Below are 19,477 nucleotides of genomic sequence, written 5' to 3'. Positions count from 1 at the left end.
GAAGCTAGTTTCGAGAATCCTTATGTTGCAGTGAGTGATGGTAACAGAGTCGCGTGAAGTAGCCGCTCCCTAATACACTATGATAAGTATGTAGACTTGACCTGAGGTTTGAGATTGGAGGCTGAGGATGAAAAAAGTTGAAAGGTTGTGCTGAGATCCCATGATGATTTGCCGTAATAACCCGTCTTTCATTCGGCACTGCAGGATTAACGTCAAAGTGACTCGTGTCCACCGTGAGAAAGCTAAGTGATATAGTCTCGGTCTTCGCCGATCAAATGTAAACTCGGGTAAAGTCGGTTTGGTTTTGGTGGTTTGGTGCCTTTGGATGGTCAGTAACCGCGGCCGAATTCATCAGATCACCATTAGAAATGTATAAATAACATGAAATCTAGTCGAATATTGGTTGCTTGACCAGCAAAAGCAGATCTGACTCGCCTCGATCACTCGATAACTCGACCACCTACAGACCCATCATCATGCGATGTATATAGCTAGAATCGTTTCCAGCAGTGCTCCCATTCCGACTGTACATATAGGTTCACGGTGCAACATTCGACAGTGACTGGACTGGACAATCCGATACTTGGTCGGACGAGCGCTTGAAGAATCATGAACCGCGTGCGCGATCTCGAAGCAGGTAAATCAACATCAAATCATGGCACCCAAGGAGGATCCACAGCTGGATCTCAACTAGCACATGGAGGCAATGAACAGCATGAAGATGATAATGAACCGGAAGGACCGGTGGACGATATCGCCATCCAACCGCCGCGGACCTCTTCACCAAGTGCGAAACCCAACGCATCAAGAAAGCAGATATCGACACAAACCCATCGAGACGGGATTGAAAATGGACGTGGCGATGGCGATGGCAATGGCAATGAGCTTGGACCTACTCCCACCTCGCTATCTACCGTCGAAGCCCGTAGAGTGACAGCCTCATATCCTGCCTCTCAAGCGAATCCGCGTAATTGGACGGAGCGCCGCAAAATGGGAATTACCATCACTCTGCTTCTAACGGGGTTCATCTCGACAGCTGGAAGTTCAATTGGGATCCCGGGGATGCATGCTGTGAGAGATGAGTTCGGAGTGGGCTTTAGAGTCGGGGTGTTGATTCCTGGTGCTTATGTCTTGGGACTTGGGTAAGCTTGATCGATTTCGTTTCGTTCTCGCCATTTTCCCTTTTGATTCAGCGAAGACGACCGATGTCCGCTTCTGAGTGTAGCTACGCCAGTCAAGTATAACTGTTTGTCTATGTTATCATGAGCTGACAATGGTGATCTGGATATATAGGACTGGCCCGTTCGTATTTGCCCCTATATCGGAATTGTACGGTCGACAAATAGCGTATATTTCCTCCCAAACCACATACTGTATCTTTTTCTTAGGTACGGGTTTCTCGAACAAGTAAGTCCCCTGTGTTCTGTTGGACTGCCGTCTGCGGCCAAATGGATTGAATAAGCTAACGTTCTGTGCAGTATGGCAACACTCATTGTATTACGCTTGTGAGTGCTAAGAGTGTAACAGTTCATGAGGTTCCAAGCTGATCGATTGGCATTCGATCCCGAGCAGTTTCTGCGGGGTATTCGCCTCTGTGCCTCCTTCTCTGGGCGTAGCTACTTGTGCCGATGTAAGTGCGCCCCGTACTACTCTCACGTCAAGCCACTCAGCTAATAGACCTCAATGTCCGTTAAGCTGTACGAGCCTTCGCAAAGGGGAAAGCCGATCTCTATTTACGCCTTGGGTCCATTGGTAAGCGTTGACACTTATGCATGCTGCTCTGATATACCAGGATCTTTCATATGCTGACCATGCTGTTCAGTCGGGACCTATACTCGGCAATATGCTTGGATACTGGTTATTGTATTTTGGCTGGAGATGGGCATATTACTTTATGACCATCGTCGCTACGTTGAACACCATCTTGTTGCTTGTGGTCATGAGGGAGACTTATGCTCCGTAAGTCCTCGATCTGCTCCAGTCCTGCTCTGTATCAGGATCCCATCTGTTATGCTGAGTCGAATATCTCAATACCCAGTGTCATTCAGAAGATCCTGGTATATAACTCAATACATACACCGACCAAATCCGGTAATAAAGCCAGATCAACCTCGCCGTTCAATCCGATGACTTGGCTGCCTGATCTCTCGTGGATGCCAGCTATGGTGACTAAATCGGAAATGTTGGCTGTTTATGGCCGGGCATTCTCGAGACCACCCAGATTGCTGTTTACCAATCCTGTGGCATTTGCGTTTTCCATGTACTATGCTTATCTGTATGGTACGTCAAATCACGACTTCGAGATCTTTGATCTTCTGAATGGTTGAAGCATTCGTGGCTTACCTGATTTTGATGATCACAGGTCTGATTTACTTGTTCTTGACGACTATACCGCTTTTATTCGGTAAACCGCCTTTCTCGCAGACCGACTTATTTTCTTATGAGTGGCCGCAAGGTACTCTGCCTCTATCATACCTTGGCCTAGGTGAGTCGCAAAGGCGAAATCCGATCCTTCCTCAAATACCTGGCCACTTTCCGCATAGGAGAGGTCTCAACAGGCATAGCTGACAATTGAGAGTCAGGATTGGGTTTTGGCTCGGCTGCTATCGTAGCTGCGAACTTGCAAGATCGGATATACAAATACCTATCGAAGAGGAATGGCGATAAAGGACAACCCGAATATCGTGTATGTCAGGTCAAACTAGCCATTCCAAACCTCGATAAGAATGAGAATAAAATCCTAATGTTATTTTGTCGGGGTCATAGCTTGTTCTGACTGCTTGTGGAATGATAACGATGCCGATTGGTCTATTCATATACGTGAGTTTCCTCCTCGTCTTTCTCGTCATCATGATCACCTTGTCTGTGCTATTGATCTCTCTGATCCTCTTGCATTCTTACCGGTGATGCAGCGCTGATACAGTAATGATTTTAGGGATGGACCGCAAACTCGCATACGCATTGGATAGCGCCTATAATAGGGCAGTACTTAATAGGGATAGGGCTGGTATTACCGTTCAACACTATACAGAACTTGTATGTCCACCTGCCTGTCTTTGGTCGTCGTGGTGATCGGATATAAACGAAAGCAGTAGCTGATGAAACAATTGGAACGATATCCAGCTTGGTAGATGCTTTTCATCCGTATTCTGCAGCAGCAATCGCAGGAGCTACTGCCGTGAGTTGAGTCGAGTCGAAATCACCTTTTTTCGACGGCCCTTCCTGCACTTTTGTGGCACCTGCGAGCTCCGCGGATTCGATGCTGACTTGACCCTACCTACGCTAGGCCCGGTCAATCGTAGCGTGCATACTACCTTTATTCGCCTCTGAGATGTTCGAGAAACTTGATTGGGGATGGGGTAATACGCTCTTGGCGTGTGTCGCTATTTTGGGAATACCCGCTCCCTTCATCGTAGGTCTGAAGACATGTCCACGTTCTATCGATGTCGATCCCGATCTTTGAGCTCATGGATGCCTGCTGACGCTTCTGTTGTAGATGTTCTTGTACGGCAAAACGTTAAGAGAGAGGTACGCTTTCCAGGGTTAAATTGAAACGAGAAAAAAATGGAATAGAATAGATCAGATAAAATTGCACCGCGGATTGTCGGATTGTCGGATCAAGAGAGTATTCTCGCCTAGCATCGTATAGGAATGTTACAATACCAATACTTCGTCAGTGAATTAGTTAATACTGTGTCGGCTCGAGTGTATTTGTACAGGACCAATGAAATTGAACAAAGTAAATCATGTTTGGTTTCTCCGCTCGCATGACCACGCTTGTATCCCAACAGTCACAGCGAAGGAGGTATAGCTACAGAGTTGCATTACCTTATATCCGATCTGCGAACATTTTTTACAAATTCGATCGAGAGCTACAACTACAGCTACAGCTTCACGAAACCGATTCATTGCTAACTATCACACTTGGAAAGCCTGCTTGGTCTGCTTACCTGAACTTAAGGCTGATCGACGGGGTTCCACGTACAAGCCCCTTTCGCGCCTTCGTCCAGCCCATCGAGAGCTTTCATATCTTCCGAGGATAATTCGAAATTGTACACATCTGCATTGGATTTGATCCGCGACGGAGTGACTGATTTCGGTAATGGGATGTATCTGTTCGTGACAATCATTTCATTTCATTTAATTTCGTTTTGCGCAAGTCAGCTCTGATTTCACTTTCACTGTCCATTTCCATCCCAGTTCAAATCGATTTCAATAGTCGAATAGTCATGCTCTGTCTCCATTTGTCAAGGAGACGAGACTGATATCGGGGATAGTCGAAGAGTGACAAAAAGCAAAGACGTGAAAGTAGAAGGATACGCACCCTTTCTGTAGACTCCACCGAATCAGAATCTGGGCAATGTCCTTATCATATTTCGTCGCCAGATCTTTCAGTACCGAGTTCTCGTATCGTGCTTTATCAGCTCTAATAAGCGGTGAATACGCTTGAATGGCAATCCCATTCTCTTCGCAGTATTTGACAATCTCTTTCTGTTGACAGAAGGGATGTAGTTCGATCTGGTTGATCGATGGTTTCGGTGCTGGTAATGCTTGCAGATGCTTTACACCGCTATCATGCGACGGAAGACATTGCTGGTCAGATGTTGCATTTCGATTATTTGTTGTTTCTAGGAAAATGCCAGCATGAGGGTTCACTCACAAGTTGCTAACTCCGATATCCCTTATCCAACCCTCTCTCTGGACTTGTACCAACGCCTTCCAGTTATTCGCTCGACCTTGTTCCCCTCCAAAGGGAGCGTGTATCAGCATCAGGTCGATATACGGTTTGTCGTCTCCTGTCCTGTCGATCTTCTTGAGTGAGTTTCTGACTATGTCCAAGACTGATTCGCTGGAATGTACGGTATGCGAGGGCATGTACTTGGTGGTCAAGAAAATGTCCGATCGGGGTAAGCCGGATTGTATTACTGCCCTACCCACGACTATGTAGACAAAAGGATATGGCTCTTAGCTGTGATTTCTGCACTGGGGAGGAACGGAGATTGACAAGATTTGTACTCACTATCCTCGTTATGATACCCTTGAGCACTATCGACTATTTATATCATTCAGTATCAGCAATGTAACAGGAGCCCCAGACAAATCGACGCACCATGTCTGTATCCTGCTTTGATAGCTTCCTTGACTCCGTCTTCGCATTCCTTTGACCTGGCTTGGTAGACACCGTACCCAAGTTGAGGAATCGAGTGTCCACTAGCTAGTTTAATGGTAGATTCGATCGAAAGAGACATCTTCATGAGAGCTGCTGATTTGGTGAATTCACTCTAAACTTGAGCCAGATTAAGATATCCTGGGGGAGAACAGACGCTTGAGTATCTGAAGTCTGCTATATATACATATGTACACACTGGAGGGGGCCTCGGTGATACATGTAAATGCCTCAACATCGGTCATGACCTTCAGCATCATCCGGCATCATCAAGTGGAAGACAAAAGTGGAGGCAAAAGAACCCTCGACCTCCGAGCGACAGGATAAAATGCGGTAAACTCGACTTGCGAAAAATGCGATAGTGGTGAGAATTGGTCCCGCTGCTCGTTCCTGGTCGCCACCTCCATCTACAAGCTGCTCGTCAACCGAATTGAGTGGGTTGATTTATGCAGAAGCACAAATGGCCGCATCCTTGTTGACTGACTGATTCACCATCATCTCCATAAGAAGCCTTCCACAGCCAAAATGTCCGGCAGAAGACCAGCGGATAATGCTGTATCCGGCCAACCCGATCCAAAGCGGGCTAGAGTCGGTGGCCCGGTAGCACCAGCAGCAGGAGCACCTCTGGACATGGCTGCTATCCGAGCTCAAATAGCAGCTCGAAAAGCTCAACTAGAAGCTGCTGCCGGTCGATCAACACCTGGACCAACCCCCGCTCCCGGTCCTGCTTCTGGTTCTGCTTCTCCCGCTCCAGCTCCTGCACCTGCCCCCGGTCCAGCCGCGTTGCCTCCTCGACCCAGTATGGACTCTTCAATTGCCGACAAACTGGCAGCTGCCAAAGCGCGTATAGAAGCTCTCAACGCTCGAGCGGCAAATCCTTATCTGTCAGGATCAGGTTTCATGCCTTCCCAATCTGCCCAGTTCTCCTCAAGCACCGGTGTGGGCCAAGCTGGCGTAAGCAATATCGCATTGCATCCTCTTTTGATGGGTCAGAATTCCGCGCAACAACAACAGCAAGAAGCCGAGAAGAACGAGAAGAAAGCTATGCGAGATAGATATAAGACTATGGCACCCAAGTTCACCTCGGTCAAAGCGAATACGGCTAATCTCGAAGCTTCAGGATCAGCTCGAGCGAGTCCCGCTGCGCCTGTTCTCAACCCCTATGCGACAACGCCTGCGGCCAGCGGGTCTGGAACGCCGATACCGGATGAGGAACGAGCACCGGTCAGGCGAAGTAAGAAGCTGCAGTTCAGCAGAGCGGGGAAATACGTGGCGCAAGGCGATCAATTGAGAAATGAACAGAAGATGGAAGCGCTCAGACAGAGAATTCAGGAGGCTAGTAGGAAAGCTGGATTAGATAGCGAATTCGACACCCTTGAAAGGAGTCTGAAGGTGAGTTTTTCGGGTGAAACGATCTCGCAAATCACATTGCCAATTCAATGTATAGTGAACTTATCGGCTGATTCTTTTCTGTCCAATTTGCAGAGACAACCGCCTCCTGAAGTGGAGTGGTGGGACAAAGCAATCCTGCCTGAAGGAAAGGGGTACGAGGATCTCGAAGAAGCAGTGACATTCATGACCACACACCAAGATTCACTTATAACCCATCTGATCCAACATCCTATACCAATCCCCGCTCCGGGCGACAAGAAACAGCCAGAAAGAGGATTGATGTTGACCAAGAAGGAGCAGAAGAAGATGCGAAGACAAAGGCGTCAAGCTGAATTGGAGGATAAGAGAGATCGAATCAAGATGGGCCTGTTACCGCCCGATGCACCCAAAGTACGATTGGCGAACCTCATGAAAGTTCTCACGTCAGATGCCGTACAAGATCCGACGAAAGTAGAAGCCAAGGTCAGGAAAGAAGTCGCGCAGCGTGCGCATAATCACGAGAAGGACAATGCGGAAAGGAAATTGACGCCCGAACAGCGGAAAGAAAAGGAATACAATCAACTCGTTGCAAGAGAAAGAAAAGGTATACATGGAGCTGTGTTCAAGATCAAATATCTTACGAATGGTCGACATCGATTTAAGATTCGGGAAACGGCTAAATCAGACTTACTTTCTGGAGTCTGCATATTCCACCCGAAATTTGCTGTGGTGTTGGTAGAAGGAGTCGACAAGTCGATCAAGCATTACAAGAAGTTGTTGTTGAGCAGGATAGACTGGACGGAGGAAGCTAGACCGCTGAACGACAATGACGATGAAGACAAGGATGAAGAAGATGGTGAAGCGGGATCGAGAGCGAATGCAGGTGCGCATGGGGAAGGACCGGAAAGTCTAGAAGACAACAAATGTGAATTGATATGGGAGGGTGAGGTACCAGAGAGGACGTTCAGGCTGTTCAGAGCGAGACATGCGGAGACGGATAGCAAGGCGAAAGAATGGTTGACTCCGAAATGGGAGGGCATGTGGGACTTGGCTAAAAGATGGGTATGGCAAGGAGAGGAGTAATCCTGCACGCCCTCTTAGCTCCTTCGTGATGTTGCATAGCGATAGAATCAGTATATTGATTATCTCAGTGAGGATGCAGCCAAATGTCATGAAATACTGAGGATCGCCCATCCTGTCTGGATGTGGATCTCATGGAACGCAAGAATATGATGTAAGTCGCTAGCTGAAGCGGACAGCATCGTCCCCACTTGTCTTCCTGCCTGTACCTTATCGCAACGCTCGAGATAAATACCATCTACGGCCATAGAACTTGAAAAACGCCGGACCCCGTCCGCTCTCCGACTAATCCGAGGACGCTGAGTCCGAATATCAACATTAGAAGATCCAGGACGGCTTCACAGGCCGTCCTCGCGATCACTGAGCCTCCCATCGACATAATCACCTAGACTATCAACAACCTACACGCGTCTTTCACCCCTCCGACTCAGATCGACCCCGATCGACGTCATATTTCGACCACTAGACTAACCCACCGCCCCGGTCTCACCTATACCAACATCATCCCATCATCATCATCACCAATCCTCTTCCTCGCCATCGCCGAGATTCTTAAGGTGGTCCGAGCTCAACTTGCCCCTTTGTTTATCTTCGCTACCAATTTCGAAAAAGTAGAAGTTGACCCAACTCTACACACAACTCTACACACCAGCCTCCACCCTACCTCCCACCGGCCGTCAGTCTTCGAAGCGGCGCTCACCGATTTTCACGGCTAGCCGTCAGAAAGCGACGGCCGGAGCCGCCAGAAAGTAACGGCTAACGGCGAGCACCGCTCATACCACGAGCCATGGACTCACCACCTCCTTACGCGTCCCCAACGGCATCCTCAGCGAACAGGGACAAGAGACCCAGGGCTGGGGCAATTTTTGGTGGGAGAGCGGAGTTGTCGCCGGAGGAGCTCAACCAGGAAGCCATCAATGCCGGGCGCTCAGTCCGAAGAACATCGCCACGATTGCAGGTTCAGCCCCAATCTTCCTCCGCCCCAGCCATCGCCGCCAATAAATCATCGGTAGTCGCCCCCGCGCAGAAGAAAGCTGCTCCCCCTCTCATCAAATGCCCGATCTGCCCGTCCTTCAAGGGACAGGACGTCTTTCAGCATATCCGCCGAATCCATAAGGATCACACGTTCTCGCTGCCCGACTTCCCGCCAAATACGGTCGTAATATGCAGAAGGTGCAATGCGGTTCACAAGCCATCGACGCAGGGTGTGGCGAACCACTTCAAAGAATGCAAGGTGGTTTTAGAGGCAAGAAGGAGGGCCTCAGGTGCTCCTACCACTTCGAATCACGCCTCCTCGGGGATGCAGTCCCCCGCTCAAGCTCCAGCAACCACACCCTCGTTGAGCAAGACGACACTCTCCGCTACAGCTCCAATCACTCCATCCGGTCGAACTCCCGTCTCCGCTCCCACACCTGCTACTCGGCCACAGCCGGAAGCACCACAAGCTGTGCGCCGCATCAATAACACGGCAACTACGCCTCTTCCGAGCTCCCCACTGGCTACAAGGTCCCCGATTCGTCCACGAGAAGGCTCAACGACAGCGACCTCGGGAGCCAGCGCGGAATCGCTAGAAGGGAGAAGAGGAGGAGGTGGGGAGCGGACAACAGCGAGAGATAGGGGGTCAGCGGACGGCCTATCTGACCTTGTGCCTCTTGCCGGATCGATCAAGCATTTGCATCCCACAATAGCCCGTGCTTTTGTCACCAGGGTCAGCGAGCTCTGCAGGGAATACAATAGAGAGCCCTCTTTGGAGAACATTGGGAAGATCATGAGGATAGTCAAGGTTGGTCTTGTTCCCAAAATGAGGAACGGACATGCGAGAGTGATGGAACGCTTGAAGAGATACCCGGATGTGTCGGAGCCGGTTCGAGCGATTGGGGCATATGGTACTAGGAGTAAGGCCTTGAGGGCAAAGGAACTGGTGGAGCAGGGATTGGTGGGCAAGGCAGAACGGACCTTGAATGGCGAGTTGGCGGTCGCGGAAATCAACGAAGAAACTCTGTCGGCTCTCAGAGACAAGCACCCGGAAGGTCCCCGGAACCCCTTCCGAGCTCCCCTTTCCAACGCCGTGCCTTTCCCGTCGATGCCGGCGCTCGAAGACGTCGAGAAGGCGCTCAAGAGTTTCAACCCCAGCACCGCTCCTGGTCCGTCAGGGTGGTCGGTGAAGCTCATCACGCTATGTATGCGAGACGAGCAGTTCAAGAAGTTCATCTCTTCCCTTACATGCGAAATAGCAGCGGGAGTAGCGGTGGGACGCAGCATGCTTTGCTCGGCCCGCCTGACGCCCCTCATCAAGCCGGACGGAGGAATAAGACCGATAGCAGTGGGGGAGATGTTTTACCGTTTAGCAATGAAGGCCATCTTCGGCACGAACTTCGATTCCTCGTCCCTGTCGCCCCACCAATTTGGTGTCGGAACGAAGGGTAGAGCCAATCACTAGGGCGGTGCAATACGCTCTTGATGGGCATCCGTCCTTCCCTTACACTCATTGCGTGTCCCTGGACGCGGTAAACGCCTTCAACACCAACAGAAGAACCTCGCTAGCTTTGGCCCTTAGACGCCACGCACCATATCTCACTCGGTTGGCTGCGTGGTCTTACAACGCCCCATCCCCTCTGTATGTACACTCCCGCCTTGACAACAGGGTTCACATGCTTCAGTCCGCCGAGGGCCAGAGACAAGGCGACCCTATCGGACCACTCTTCTTTTCGATTACGATTCGGGATGCCATTGAAGAATTACAACAGATCCTTGGGCCCAGATATCTGGTGATGGCGTACCTTGACAACATCTTCATCCTGGCGCCGGACGGCGGGAGCTTGGCCAAAGCTGTGGAATACTTCGAGCGCGACGGCTCACCTCTCAGGCTAAACGCGGCTAAGTGCAAGCAATGGAATTTGGAAGAGGTCAAGAGAGGAGAAGCAGGGATAGAGATCTTGGGTACATGCCTTGGATCGGGCGGGACTAGGGAGCGGTTCCTCCAGTGTCAACTCGAGCAACTTCAGTTGGGCATCGAGAATATCCACACACTTCCTCGCCAACACGCCTTACTCCTTCTACGGCAGTCCATTCAGCAAAAACATTGACATCTCATGCGCTCCCTCAAATTGGACGACATCGCAGGCTGCTGGGAGGGTTTCGATAAGGCTATTTGGGGCGCCCTGGATCGGATCAGGGGTATCCGGGTTCCCCGGGGCGTCAAACGCAGGGACAGGAGACTACTGGCGCTGCCAGCTAAGATGGGTGGCCTGGGCTTATACTCCTACCAACACGACGCTCCGCTCGCATACACGGCTGCGTCTTCGCTTTCAGTGAGGATGCTTCGCCCGCTTGTGGAGGGTTTGGACCAAGAGGACAACACGCGCTCGCAGTCCCAACTGACCCAAGCGGCCTACCAAGAAGAAAGCAAGGAGCTTCTGAACGAGCTGCCTCTGCACGACCGCATAACAATGGCGGAATCCGCCTCTACCCTTGGTAGACGCTGGCTATCAGCAATCCCCTCCCACTCCCGATTCACCATGTCCGACAACTCAATACAAGCAAATCTAGCATATAGGACACTGGTTTCGGGATATGACAGGCAATGCAGGAAGTGCGCGCTTCCCAATAAGGCGGGACACGACGAGTGGTGTATGGGGAGAAGGGACTACAGAGTCGCTCGGCACGAATCAGTCAAACATCAATTGTCGTCCGGCCTCAAGGCAATTCCCCTCTCCACCGTGACGGTGGAACCGTTCATTGCTCATCACATGCGACGGAACGACATCAGGATCACCCTGGAGGGGGACGGTCGACCAGTCATCCGGGAGGAATACGACCTGAAGGTGGTATCGCTGTCAGCCCCATCCCACCAGCAAAACCTTCGGGCGAATGGGTGGACAAGCGAGGAGAAACGGGAGGTAGCCAGGGACATGGAGGAGAAGAAGTATATGGAGGATGCAGGGAGAAGGATCAGGAGAGTGCTGAAGCAGCAAGCCAGGAGGAAGGTCACCAATCTGCCGGAGGGGGACAGGGCACCATTTGTCCCCTTGGTGATCTCAACGGGAGGCTATATGGAGCAGGAAATGGAGGACAAGATCAGGGAATGGAGGCGGTGGGAGATGCCAGGTATAGCGTATACCTGGATGTTGACGAGTGTGAGTGTGGCTCTAGCGAGGGCGAGAGGCAGGACGTTCTTGGGCGAGAAGTAGACATAGACTAGACGGACGTGCTGCGCACAGACCTTCCATACACAATAGGGCTTCCTACAGTACATACAGCGGACATGCATCTAACTCTCCGAAGCTAAGTCAAGTATCGCTCAGTCAGTACCAAGGTGGGGGACCACTTGGAAATCCTGAGTGCTGTAGTTTTTGGTTGGGTTTTCAAAAGTGTAGCTCAACAAGAACAGGAAAAGTCGAGGACGACAGACCGCGGACTGCTTCAACTGGGATCGACGGGATCCCGTCGCGCTCATGTCGAAGCCATTGATGGTCGTCTTAAATCAGAGGTTTTTTTATCCAAGGACGCATTGCAGAAACAGCTATTAAATAGTGCCCACCCGCCTTCGGCGGCGTTCAGCGTGTGCCTTTCCGAGTCAAGGCAGTCAGCAGTAGCCAGCTTCTGATCCAGCTTCAGTCTTCCTACCTTCGGATGACAGTGAATAGCCGGTCGAAGATATTGGGGAAAGGTGGGTTTATGTATATACGACATACAGGGTTGAAACCTTGTCGCGGTGATGCTGCTCCTGCCCAAAGCTAGAGGAGGAAAGAGGAAACCTGTTGATAGCTTGATATCGTGATGTTAAGGAGTGAACAGTAATCTTATGCGATCCTGGATCGATAGGGGTAAGGGTATCCATAACGTGATGAAGCGGCGTCCCTCTTCCGTTGATTGATGGCTGCATTCTCGCTCACCCTGACTCGGAGAGGGAACCTTACCGTTCCTTTGGCATCAGCCACGCACATCTCAAGCTATCGCCTTGATAATACCATAGCATGTGGGTGTCTCAGACGCTCATGCTTTTTCATTCTTGGGTGTCTCGGATCGAATCGAATCGATCGACAGCCAGCCGTCCTGCTCTTCATGCTTTGCACCACCACAATCGATTATCTCGCAATTACACCCATACGTATTTATGTGGTGATAGATAATCAATATCTGTGGGGAAATGCTGTAATGCTGTAATACTGTAATGCTGTAATAGATTAAAACGATTATCGATATCCATATCTTCCAGCAGATGGAGGGAGTAACACCGAGATCCTCGGTGATTTCGCCTAATCAGATTCTTTTAGTTCTTCAACTTAAGGGAAGGCAAGATAGGGTAAGAGAGGGTAAGAGAGAAAATTCGAGATCTGTCTTTTGAGCGTTACATATCGCCCTTGACCCCTGCGTGCTTGTTCCTCTTGAAAGATGAGGCAAGATCGAGAACTTGTTTCGGTAATTTGGATGTTGGATAAAGATCCTGAATTTCGTGGGGAGTGACTAATTACCCCTTTCAGGTAAGATATCGGTTTTTGAAGATAAATATCCCATCGGGAAAATGGTGTTGGTGCAAGTAGCGGTAGCTGTAGCTGTAGCTGTACAACGTGGTTACCTCGATCACTGGTTGCTGCGCTTTTCAAGGCTTCATCGCTTCTTCCATGCGATTCTTCCGAACGCAGTAGGTCCGATACAGGAAGGAATTTTGTCGTCGTACAAACGTCGTACTTCTTCCCAGAAAAAGCGGAGTGATTGGCTCCGTAGTAACCCAGCTAGCTACATTGAGACTGCTTCGCACTACCTACCCCTGCAGACTACTCATGCATGTTGTACCCCACCTTCGAGGATAGACGATACATTCCTCTTTTGTAGAAAGGTGGGCGGGTTTTTCCATTTCTTCAGGATCCCGAAACACCAGGACCAGACAGGGCAAGGCAAGGGATTCAGGACCCGATAAAAATTTCTTCCCTTCCTTCGTTTTCCTCCTCCTTATATTTCATTTCGAATTTGTTGGACATGTCCATCATCTCTTACCCAGCAGCTGGAGGAGTGCATGAATCTGAGTGGCCGAAGCGAGGTCTGCAGACCAAGGGTAAATCTGATTTGACTTGACTTGCCCTTTTATCTTACGGATAACGAAAAACAAAAAACGTTCTCGACTTGATCTTCTGCGTTTTGCCCTTATACCTTCTACCTTCAGGGGAAGTACATATCGTGATTAACGAGAGATGCACAAAGGCTCCAGAGCAGTGGAAACATTACCAAAAGTAATACTCCTGTCCTTAATTGGCTTTGGTGCACCGCTAAAGTAAACCTGATTGATTTGCATCGTGTCCTAGAGTAATTGGTAACACTACTACGTGCTTGATGCTGATTGAGAGCAATCGAGTTGCCAATGGTACATACCCAGCCCGTCCCATTCTTAAGCTATACATCGAATCATCACCGTCAATAGTCAATCCCAATCCGCATTCATCGACACATCTCTAGAAGCAAAGAAAAGCGCAACGCAACGCAACGCAACGCAACGCAACGCAACGCAACGCAACGCAACGCAACGCAACGCAACGCAAGCAACCACCGAAAAAAGAGACAGACACGGCTTCAACCGCTTTTTTGTTTTTGGTCTGGACTTGTTCTTCGCATCAAGCGCCTAAAACTCTACTGGAAATCTAATCTTTTAATCTATATATCATCCATACCCATACACCTCTTTAAGCCCGACAAGCGTACAGCGCACGCTCGCACTCACACTCGACAATCAATTTTACTCATCATCATTAGTACATCCTTACATTCCTGCCGAACGGTACGACCATCAGAAAAAAAAGATTGCGACAGAAAATTCGAACCGGCCCGCCTTAGCTGTAGTTACGCCTACGCTCAACTTCGACCATTCAGTACAAGAGCGAAGAGAACGATAATCATTTCTTCGATATCTTCTCGACGATCACTAGCATCGTTGAACGTCCTTATACCTTCCATCCTACTACTGAGCAACACATCGGATTTGCAACAACACATTCCTTTTACTACACATATAGAAATATCGCTCTTGCCAGGGAACGTCTAGATCTTAGGAATAATACGAGATTAGAGATCCCTTTGGAGTCTGACTTCCAAGACCGAATTGCTTCATCATCTACCGAAAACCTTGCAAAATTGATCGTCTCCGAAACGTCCTACTCGACCCTCCTTTAAATCACTTAATCACTTCAAGCTAGAAATAAAAGGCTAAAGTATCAGCCATCAATTAAAAGTCGGTCTCGACCATTTCGACAACTGCGATAATCCTCGGTCTGTTTCATCCCTGCGTCGTGCATCGCATCGCATTGTGTTGCATTGATCGCTGTGCCCAGACCAACCGAGAAAGGTGATCGAGCATCCTTTCGTGCCTCGCTCGACAAGCGAGAAAGGTCATACCCCTGCATCCTTTCGCTTTACTCTCCGAAAACACCCATCAAATAACAACGAATCCAACCCAACATCGAAAAAGTGTAAACAGAAAGCGATACACACACCACCCTCAATTAGCAGACCTCCTTGCATATCGGAGTTTATCATCAAGGAAATACGAGAAAGAATTGAGAAGGAAAAGAGTTTCATTCGGTTGGTTATTGCCGAGTCATCTTGAACATACACGAAGGAAGCAAGGTCTCCGCACAGACAGTCGTCTCACGCAATACAAAACAGCAATAATCACCACATATAGACAACCAAGAATCAAAACGGCGAAGATTTTCGAATCTTCCGTTGTTGTTGTTGTTTCTTCTTCGTCGCTGTGAATAGGCAGGCTTCGTACCATTGCACGTCTTGGTTGAGGTTCTTGAGAGGTGAGTCAATCAGTCATCTTGCTGGTCTGCATCGACCCCTTCCTTTGGCTTGCTATGTGTTTGACGCACGTTCATCGCTCTACATGATCCCTTTGAACGAGGTCTCGCCCTTCTTTTCGTCAATCCCGAAGCATGATGCCTTTCACACTGTTGATTTGCGTATGCTTTGACCTCCTGATCATGTTTTTCTTGCTTCTCACCATCACGTTGGGGATGTTTCTTACCTTTGGACCATTGATCCCATTCATCTTGCTACGTTACCAATTGATCAACAATTGAAACGGTTTTGCCGATACCTTTCGCGCCGTTGATCCTGTTCCTCCCAATTCAATTTTCACGATCCTCGTGTGCTGTCTCACTCAAACTATCGTTCCATAACCACTCTCATCGGGATTCATCAACATGCCTTATTCCGCGTGCTCCAACAGGTCAGACGATAACCCCTTCATCTCTTCCTGACATTTATTGTACGCTTTTCCTCTTTTACGTTTACCTTCATTTTACTACTCACCAATCATGAGATCTTGTGCTGATACCAGTTCGGGTATTTCCTCTTTCCTCAATGACCTATTCTCATCTGCCTCCGATAACATCGCTCTTCTACGTTCCTTCTCAATATCCCAATGCACACACCGAATCAACAATCCTCGTCACTTCGGCAATTCCTACTGCAGCCTCGACAAGCAAACTTGCCACCCTGCCATCGACACCACCTCTCCCAGCACCCCTTCTTTCCGGCTCAAACACCTCCTATACCACGCCATTCACGCCAGCACAACCTGGCTTTCAACCTCAATTCAGCCAGGATCAACAGCAGTATACCGACCCGCCCGGGTCAGGAGGAGGAGATACGAAACCTGGAGGGTACGATCCGTGGGCATTCAACGCTTTCAGCTCACCTCCCTCCCCCTCCACCATAACTTCCACGAGTGACTCACAGACTGGGGGGGACGGCTTCCCCCCTTCCGACAGTGCTGAAGGCGAGTCCTTGTCCTCGCGATCCGGATCATTCCGTCGTCAGAACCTCTCACTCAATATCAGTGCACTCCAAACACCGTTCCAAAACGCTACTGTTCAGTCACCTGGTTCTCTCGCTTCGAGTGGCGCACCTTTCACCGACTCCTTCACATCGTCTCACAACCTCAGCTTCGAACAAGATTACTTCCATTTTCCGGATGGATCGTATTCTTCAACAGGTGAAGGGTCATTAGCAGGCCAGATACCCTGCGTACCTCAAGGTCAACATCCCGCCCATCGATTACCGGCATCGCAGCCCTCAAGTCCGATCAGAGGAGTTTACACTCTTCCGTTTGGTAATCAAGCAGGAAGGCAAAGAGGAGCGACTTTTAGTGGAGGATCGTTCTATCCATACGATCAAAACGGATCACCAGTGTTCACCTTCACTCAGAACGTTCCTCCTCAGGCTATACCGCCGCACCTCACTTTCACCAATATTCAATCACCTCTCCATTCACCCTTAGCGCCATCGCCTGTCATATCTGCCTCTCCCGCTCAACTGCAAAGCGAAAACACACCTTTTTTCCCGCTGCAGAGCCATACTCAACCGCAAGGTCTGGGCATGCAGGAGGTGTTGATGGAAGACGTTTCGACACCACAAGCCACTGGAGCACCTCCGACTCTTAGCAGAAAATCATCTTTTGCACAGCTACAACAGCAATCGTTGCAGCAACAACCAAGTGGATCTATGACTCCCGAATTTTCCATGGAGATGGTGGACAAGCTGTCTTTATTGGACAAAATTGTCATATCTGCTCAGACCGCCAAAGACGCCTTGCTTCGTGGTGAACAAGTGGATGTTTCCGCTAGTCTGGGAGATATCAACCATCAGCTAGAAATCGCTAGCGAACTAGGAGTAGGACCAGCACCAACTCCTCGAGACGTCACTCCAGCTTCACAAAGTATCTCTCCCGTTAACTTCACCACATCTCCCGTTGTACCTACAGCCGTTGGCACCTCTCAGACTTTCCAGAATCCGATGATCTCCAACAACGCGCAGAGCCAAATACACCCAATGACCGCTGTGCACGTCGCACAACAAGCACAACAGCAGCAGCAACAACAACATCAGCCAAAAGCCCAAGGTCTTTTGCCATCGTTACCTGTTGATGGCAACTCGGTCACTGCGAACAGACCAGTGTCAGCGGCCCCTATAAGCGGAAACCCTAACCTCATGGCATCGGCGACTTCTTCGGAGTTCCTGAATATTAATGGTAACAAGGTCCAAGCTCCTCCTTTAGTGCATTCGCACTCTTTCCCCAATGGTCACCAGCTCCCCAGTCAACTGCAAGGCACCATAACCCCAAGTACACCAGTTGTTCCATCACCTTCTTTCATCGCCGCCATCAATGCTCAACATGCTCCCATCGTATCGTCACCTCTTGCTACGATACCCCCCTCTCGACCTCCTAGTCCGCCCAGGTTCACCATACCAACGCAAGCATGGCATAGTGAGATGATGCCTCCATCGGAAATGCCCAATCAAGCGGTGCAACCGTTCCAGCAACCGACGCACGTACAAGGTCAAATACCTATGCACGTGGCCATGCAAGCTCAGCAACCATCACAGTCAGCTAGCGCCGTCTTAGAGCGACGTGCCTCCCAAGGTGAACGTGCGGATGGATTGCCGATATCCCGGAACAGAAGTACTTCAGTACACAAACAATGGTCTCAACCCATGATGTCGGCCAGTGTACCCCCATCTGCTTGGCAGTCAAGAGCGGGATCACCAGAAGATATGGATGAGGATGATTCGGAAGATGAGGGACCTCGAAAGAACAAGCGAAGGAGATCGTCTGCCGGAGGAGATGGTGGACCCAATGCGGATGTGCTGAATGGCGCGATCATTTCAGAAGATATGAGGAGGCAGATGGATCAGATATTTGAGGATTTCCTGAATCGAGTTTGTTCGGACCGTGAGTGATTGCTCCATCCTTGATAATATAATGAAAGCTAGGCTGATATACGTGTACGCCTTGACAGTCGAGGTCGTTGACAGCAAGGGTGAAAAGCTGCATCAGGTTCTTATGCCCAAGAAAATGCAAAGACTCGATGAGTCTACAGACTATAGGCCTTTCAAGTTCCGTATTCAGGCTTTCACCAATGCCTTCACCGAAGAGGTAAGCCAGCGTTTCTGTCTCCACTACGGGAGCATTTGAACTGATCTTAGCGATCGAATCCAGTTACAACGCAGAGGGATAAGCGAAGAGACTATGTCGGTGAAGAAGATTAAAACGTATCTGTGGAAACAAGATCTGATATCTCGGTTCAACCCCGATGGGAAAAAGGCCAAGTCAAAGGGAAATCACATCTGGAATGTAGACGCTAAGAAGTTGCCTGGCGGAGGATGGGTGTTCAGACCTTTCAAAAGGAGAATCATTGGCCAACCCAATTCTTTCGCGTGAGTTCACCCTTTTCCGCACCAATCACGTAGTGAAGCTCCTTTCTGACGGTTCTCCCAATCTTTGACAGCCTGGTAAATACAAAGTACGATTGGGAACCTCGAATCTGGGATCCACAAGCAGCTTCCGATACTATCAAACCTACATTCACTTCCCCTCCTGGCGGTCTGCCGCCTTGGTTACACTGGGAAGAATCCACAAGACTTGTCGGTGTGCCTGATCAACCGACCGGACCTTTGCCCGTGACGGTCATTGCAGATTTCATCGATGGATCGGGAAATCAGAATCAACTGGAAACAACATTCACTATCCAGGTCGTCCCTCATTTATTACCTATCAACGAGACGACGGCGATGTACGCTCAAGCTGGTTATATACCGTACGATTTCCCTGATCAAACGCCGGCTGGAGGAGGTCAACCGGTAGCTCTCATCAACAATCAAGGATTACCCTACTCCACTGGAACTATGGTTTACCCTCAACCTCAGGCTGTGATACCTTCTGCCCAACCCCAAATACCGGGACAGCCCATTGGTCAGCCGGCACCAGCCTTTACGAATCAACAATAAATGGCGATTTACCGCGATCTGCCCATTTGGCTTAGAACGGGAAGGGCAATTAGCATGACAGTCCAGATCCTCATA

General features: G+C 49.6%; 5 protein-coding genes across 5 annotated transcripts; 4 read left to right on the top strand and 1 right to left on the bottom strand.

Annotated features, from left to right (window-relative positions):
• Positions 1-609: 609 nt before the first annotated feature.
• Positions 610-3,547, top strand: I303_102749 (uncharacterized protein; the record flags this gene model as incomplete). Its single annotated transcript, XM_018406098.1, has 14 exons — positions 610-1,142; positions 1,294-1,407; positions 1,479-1,505; positions 1,573-1,630; positions 1,696-1,752; positions 1,823-1,959; positions 2,039-2,280; positions 2,363-2,485; positions 2,583-2,686; positions 2,767-2,820; positions 2,936-3,036; positions 3,124-3,178; positions 3,287-3,412; positions 3,497-3,547. The coding sequence occupies 14 exons, from the start codon at positions 610-612 to the stop codon at positions 3,545-3,547; spliced, it is 1,782 nt and encodes a 593-aa protein (XP_018264592.1).
• Positions 3,548-3,956: 409 nt separating this feature from the next.
• Positions 3,957-5,255, bottom strand: I303_102748 (uncharacterized protein; the record flags this gene model as incomplete). The annotated part of the gene is made up of 5 exons (XM_018406097.2): positions 3,957-4,113; positions 4,325-4,570; positions 4,661-4,940; positions 5,021-5,053; positions 5,111-5,255. The coding sequence occupies 5 exons, from the start codon at positions 5,253-5,255 to the stop codon at positions 3,957-3,959; spliced, it is 861 nt and encodes a 286-aa protein (XP_018264591.2).
• A 437-nt stretch (positions 5,256-5,692) lies between these two features.
• I303_102747 (uncharacterized protein) lies at positions 5,693-7,621 on the top strand (the record flags this gene model as incomplete). The annotated part of the gene is made up of 2 exons (XM_018406096.1): positions 5,693-6,559; positions 6,653-7,621. The coding sequence occupies 2 exons, from the start codon at positions 5,693-5,695 to the stop codon at positions 7,619-7,621; spliced, it is 1,836 nt and encodes a 611-aa protein (XP_018264590.1).
• A 784-nt stretch (positions 7,622-8,405) lies between these two features.
• On the top strand, positions 8,406-9,235 carry I303_102746 (uncharacterized protein; the record flags this gene model as incomplete). The annotated part of the gene is made up of 2 exons (XM_065968618.1): positions 8,406-9,065; positions 9,125-9,235. The coding sequence occupies 2 exons, from the start codon at positions 8,406-8,408 to the stop codon at positions 9,233-9,235; spliced, it is 771 nt and encodes a 256-aa protein (XP_065824690.1).
• Positions 9,236-15,976: 6,741 nt separating this feature from the next.
• Positions 15,977-19,402, top strand: I303_102745 (uncharacterized protein; the record flags this gene model as incomplete). The annotated part of the gene is made up of 4 exons (XM_018406094.1): positions 15,977-18,347; positions 18,415-18,551; positions 18,615-18,832; positions 18,904-19,402. The coding sequence occupies 4 exons, from the start codon at positions 15,977-15,979 to the stop codon at positions 19,400-19,402; spliced, it is 3,225 nt and encodes a 1,074-aa protein (XP_018264588.1).
• Between the last annotated feature and the right edge of the window lie 75 nt (positions 19,403-19,477).

This window comes from Kwoniella dejecticola, chromosome 3 (assembly GCF_000512565.2).
Source record: "Kwoniella dejecticola CBS 10117 chromosome 3, complete sequence".
NCBI lineage: Eukaryota > Fungi > Basidiomycota > Tremellomycetes > Tremellales > Cryptococcaceae > Kwoniella > Kwoniella dejecticola.
Note: the sequence above shows the minus strand (reverse complement) of the source record. Positions and strands in the feature narration are given on the sequence as shown.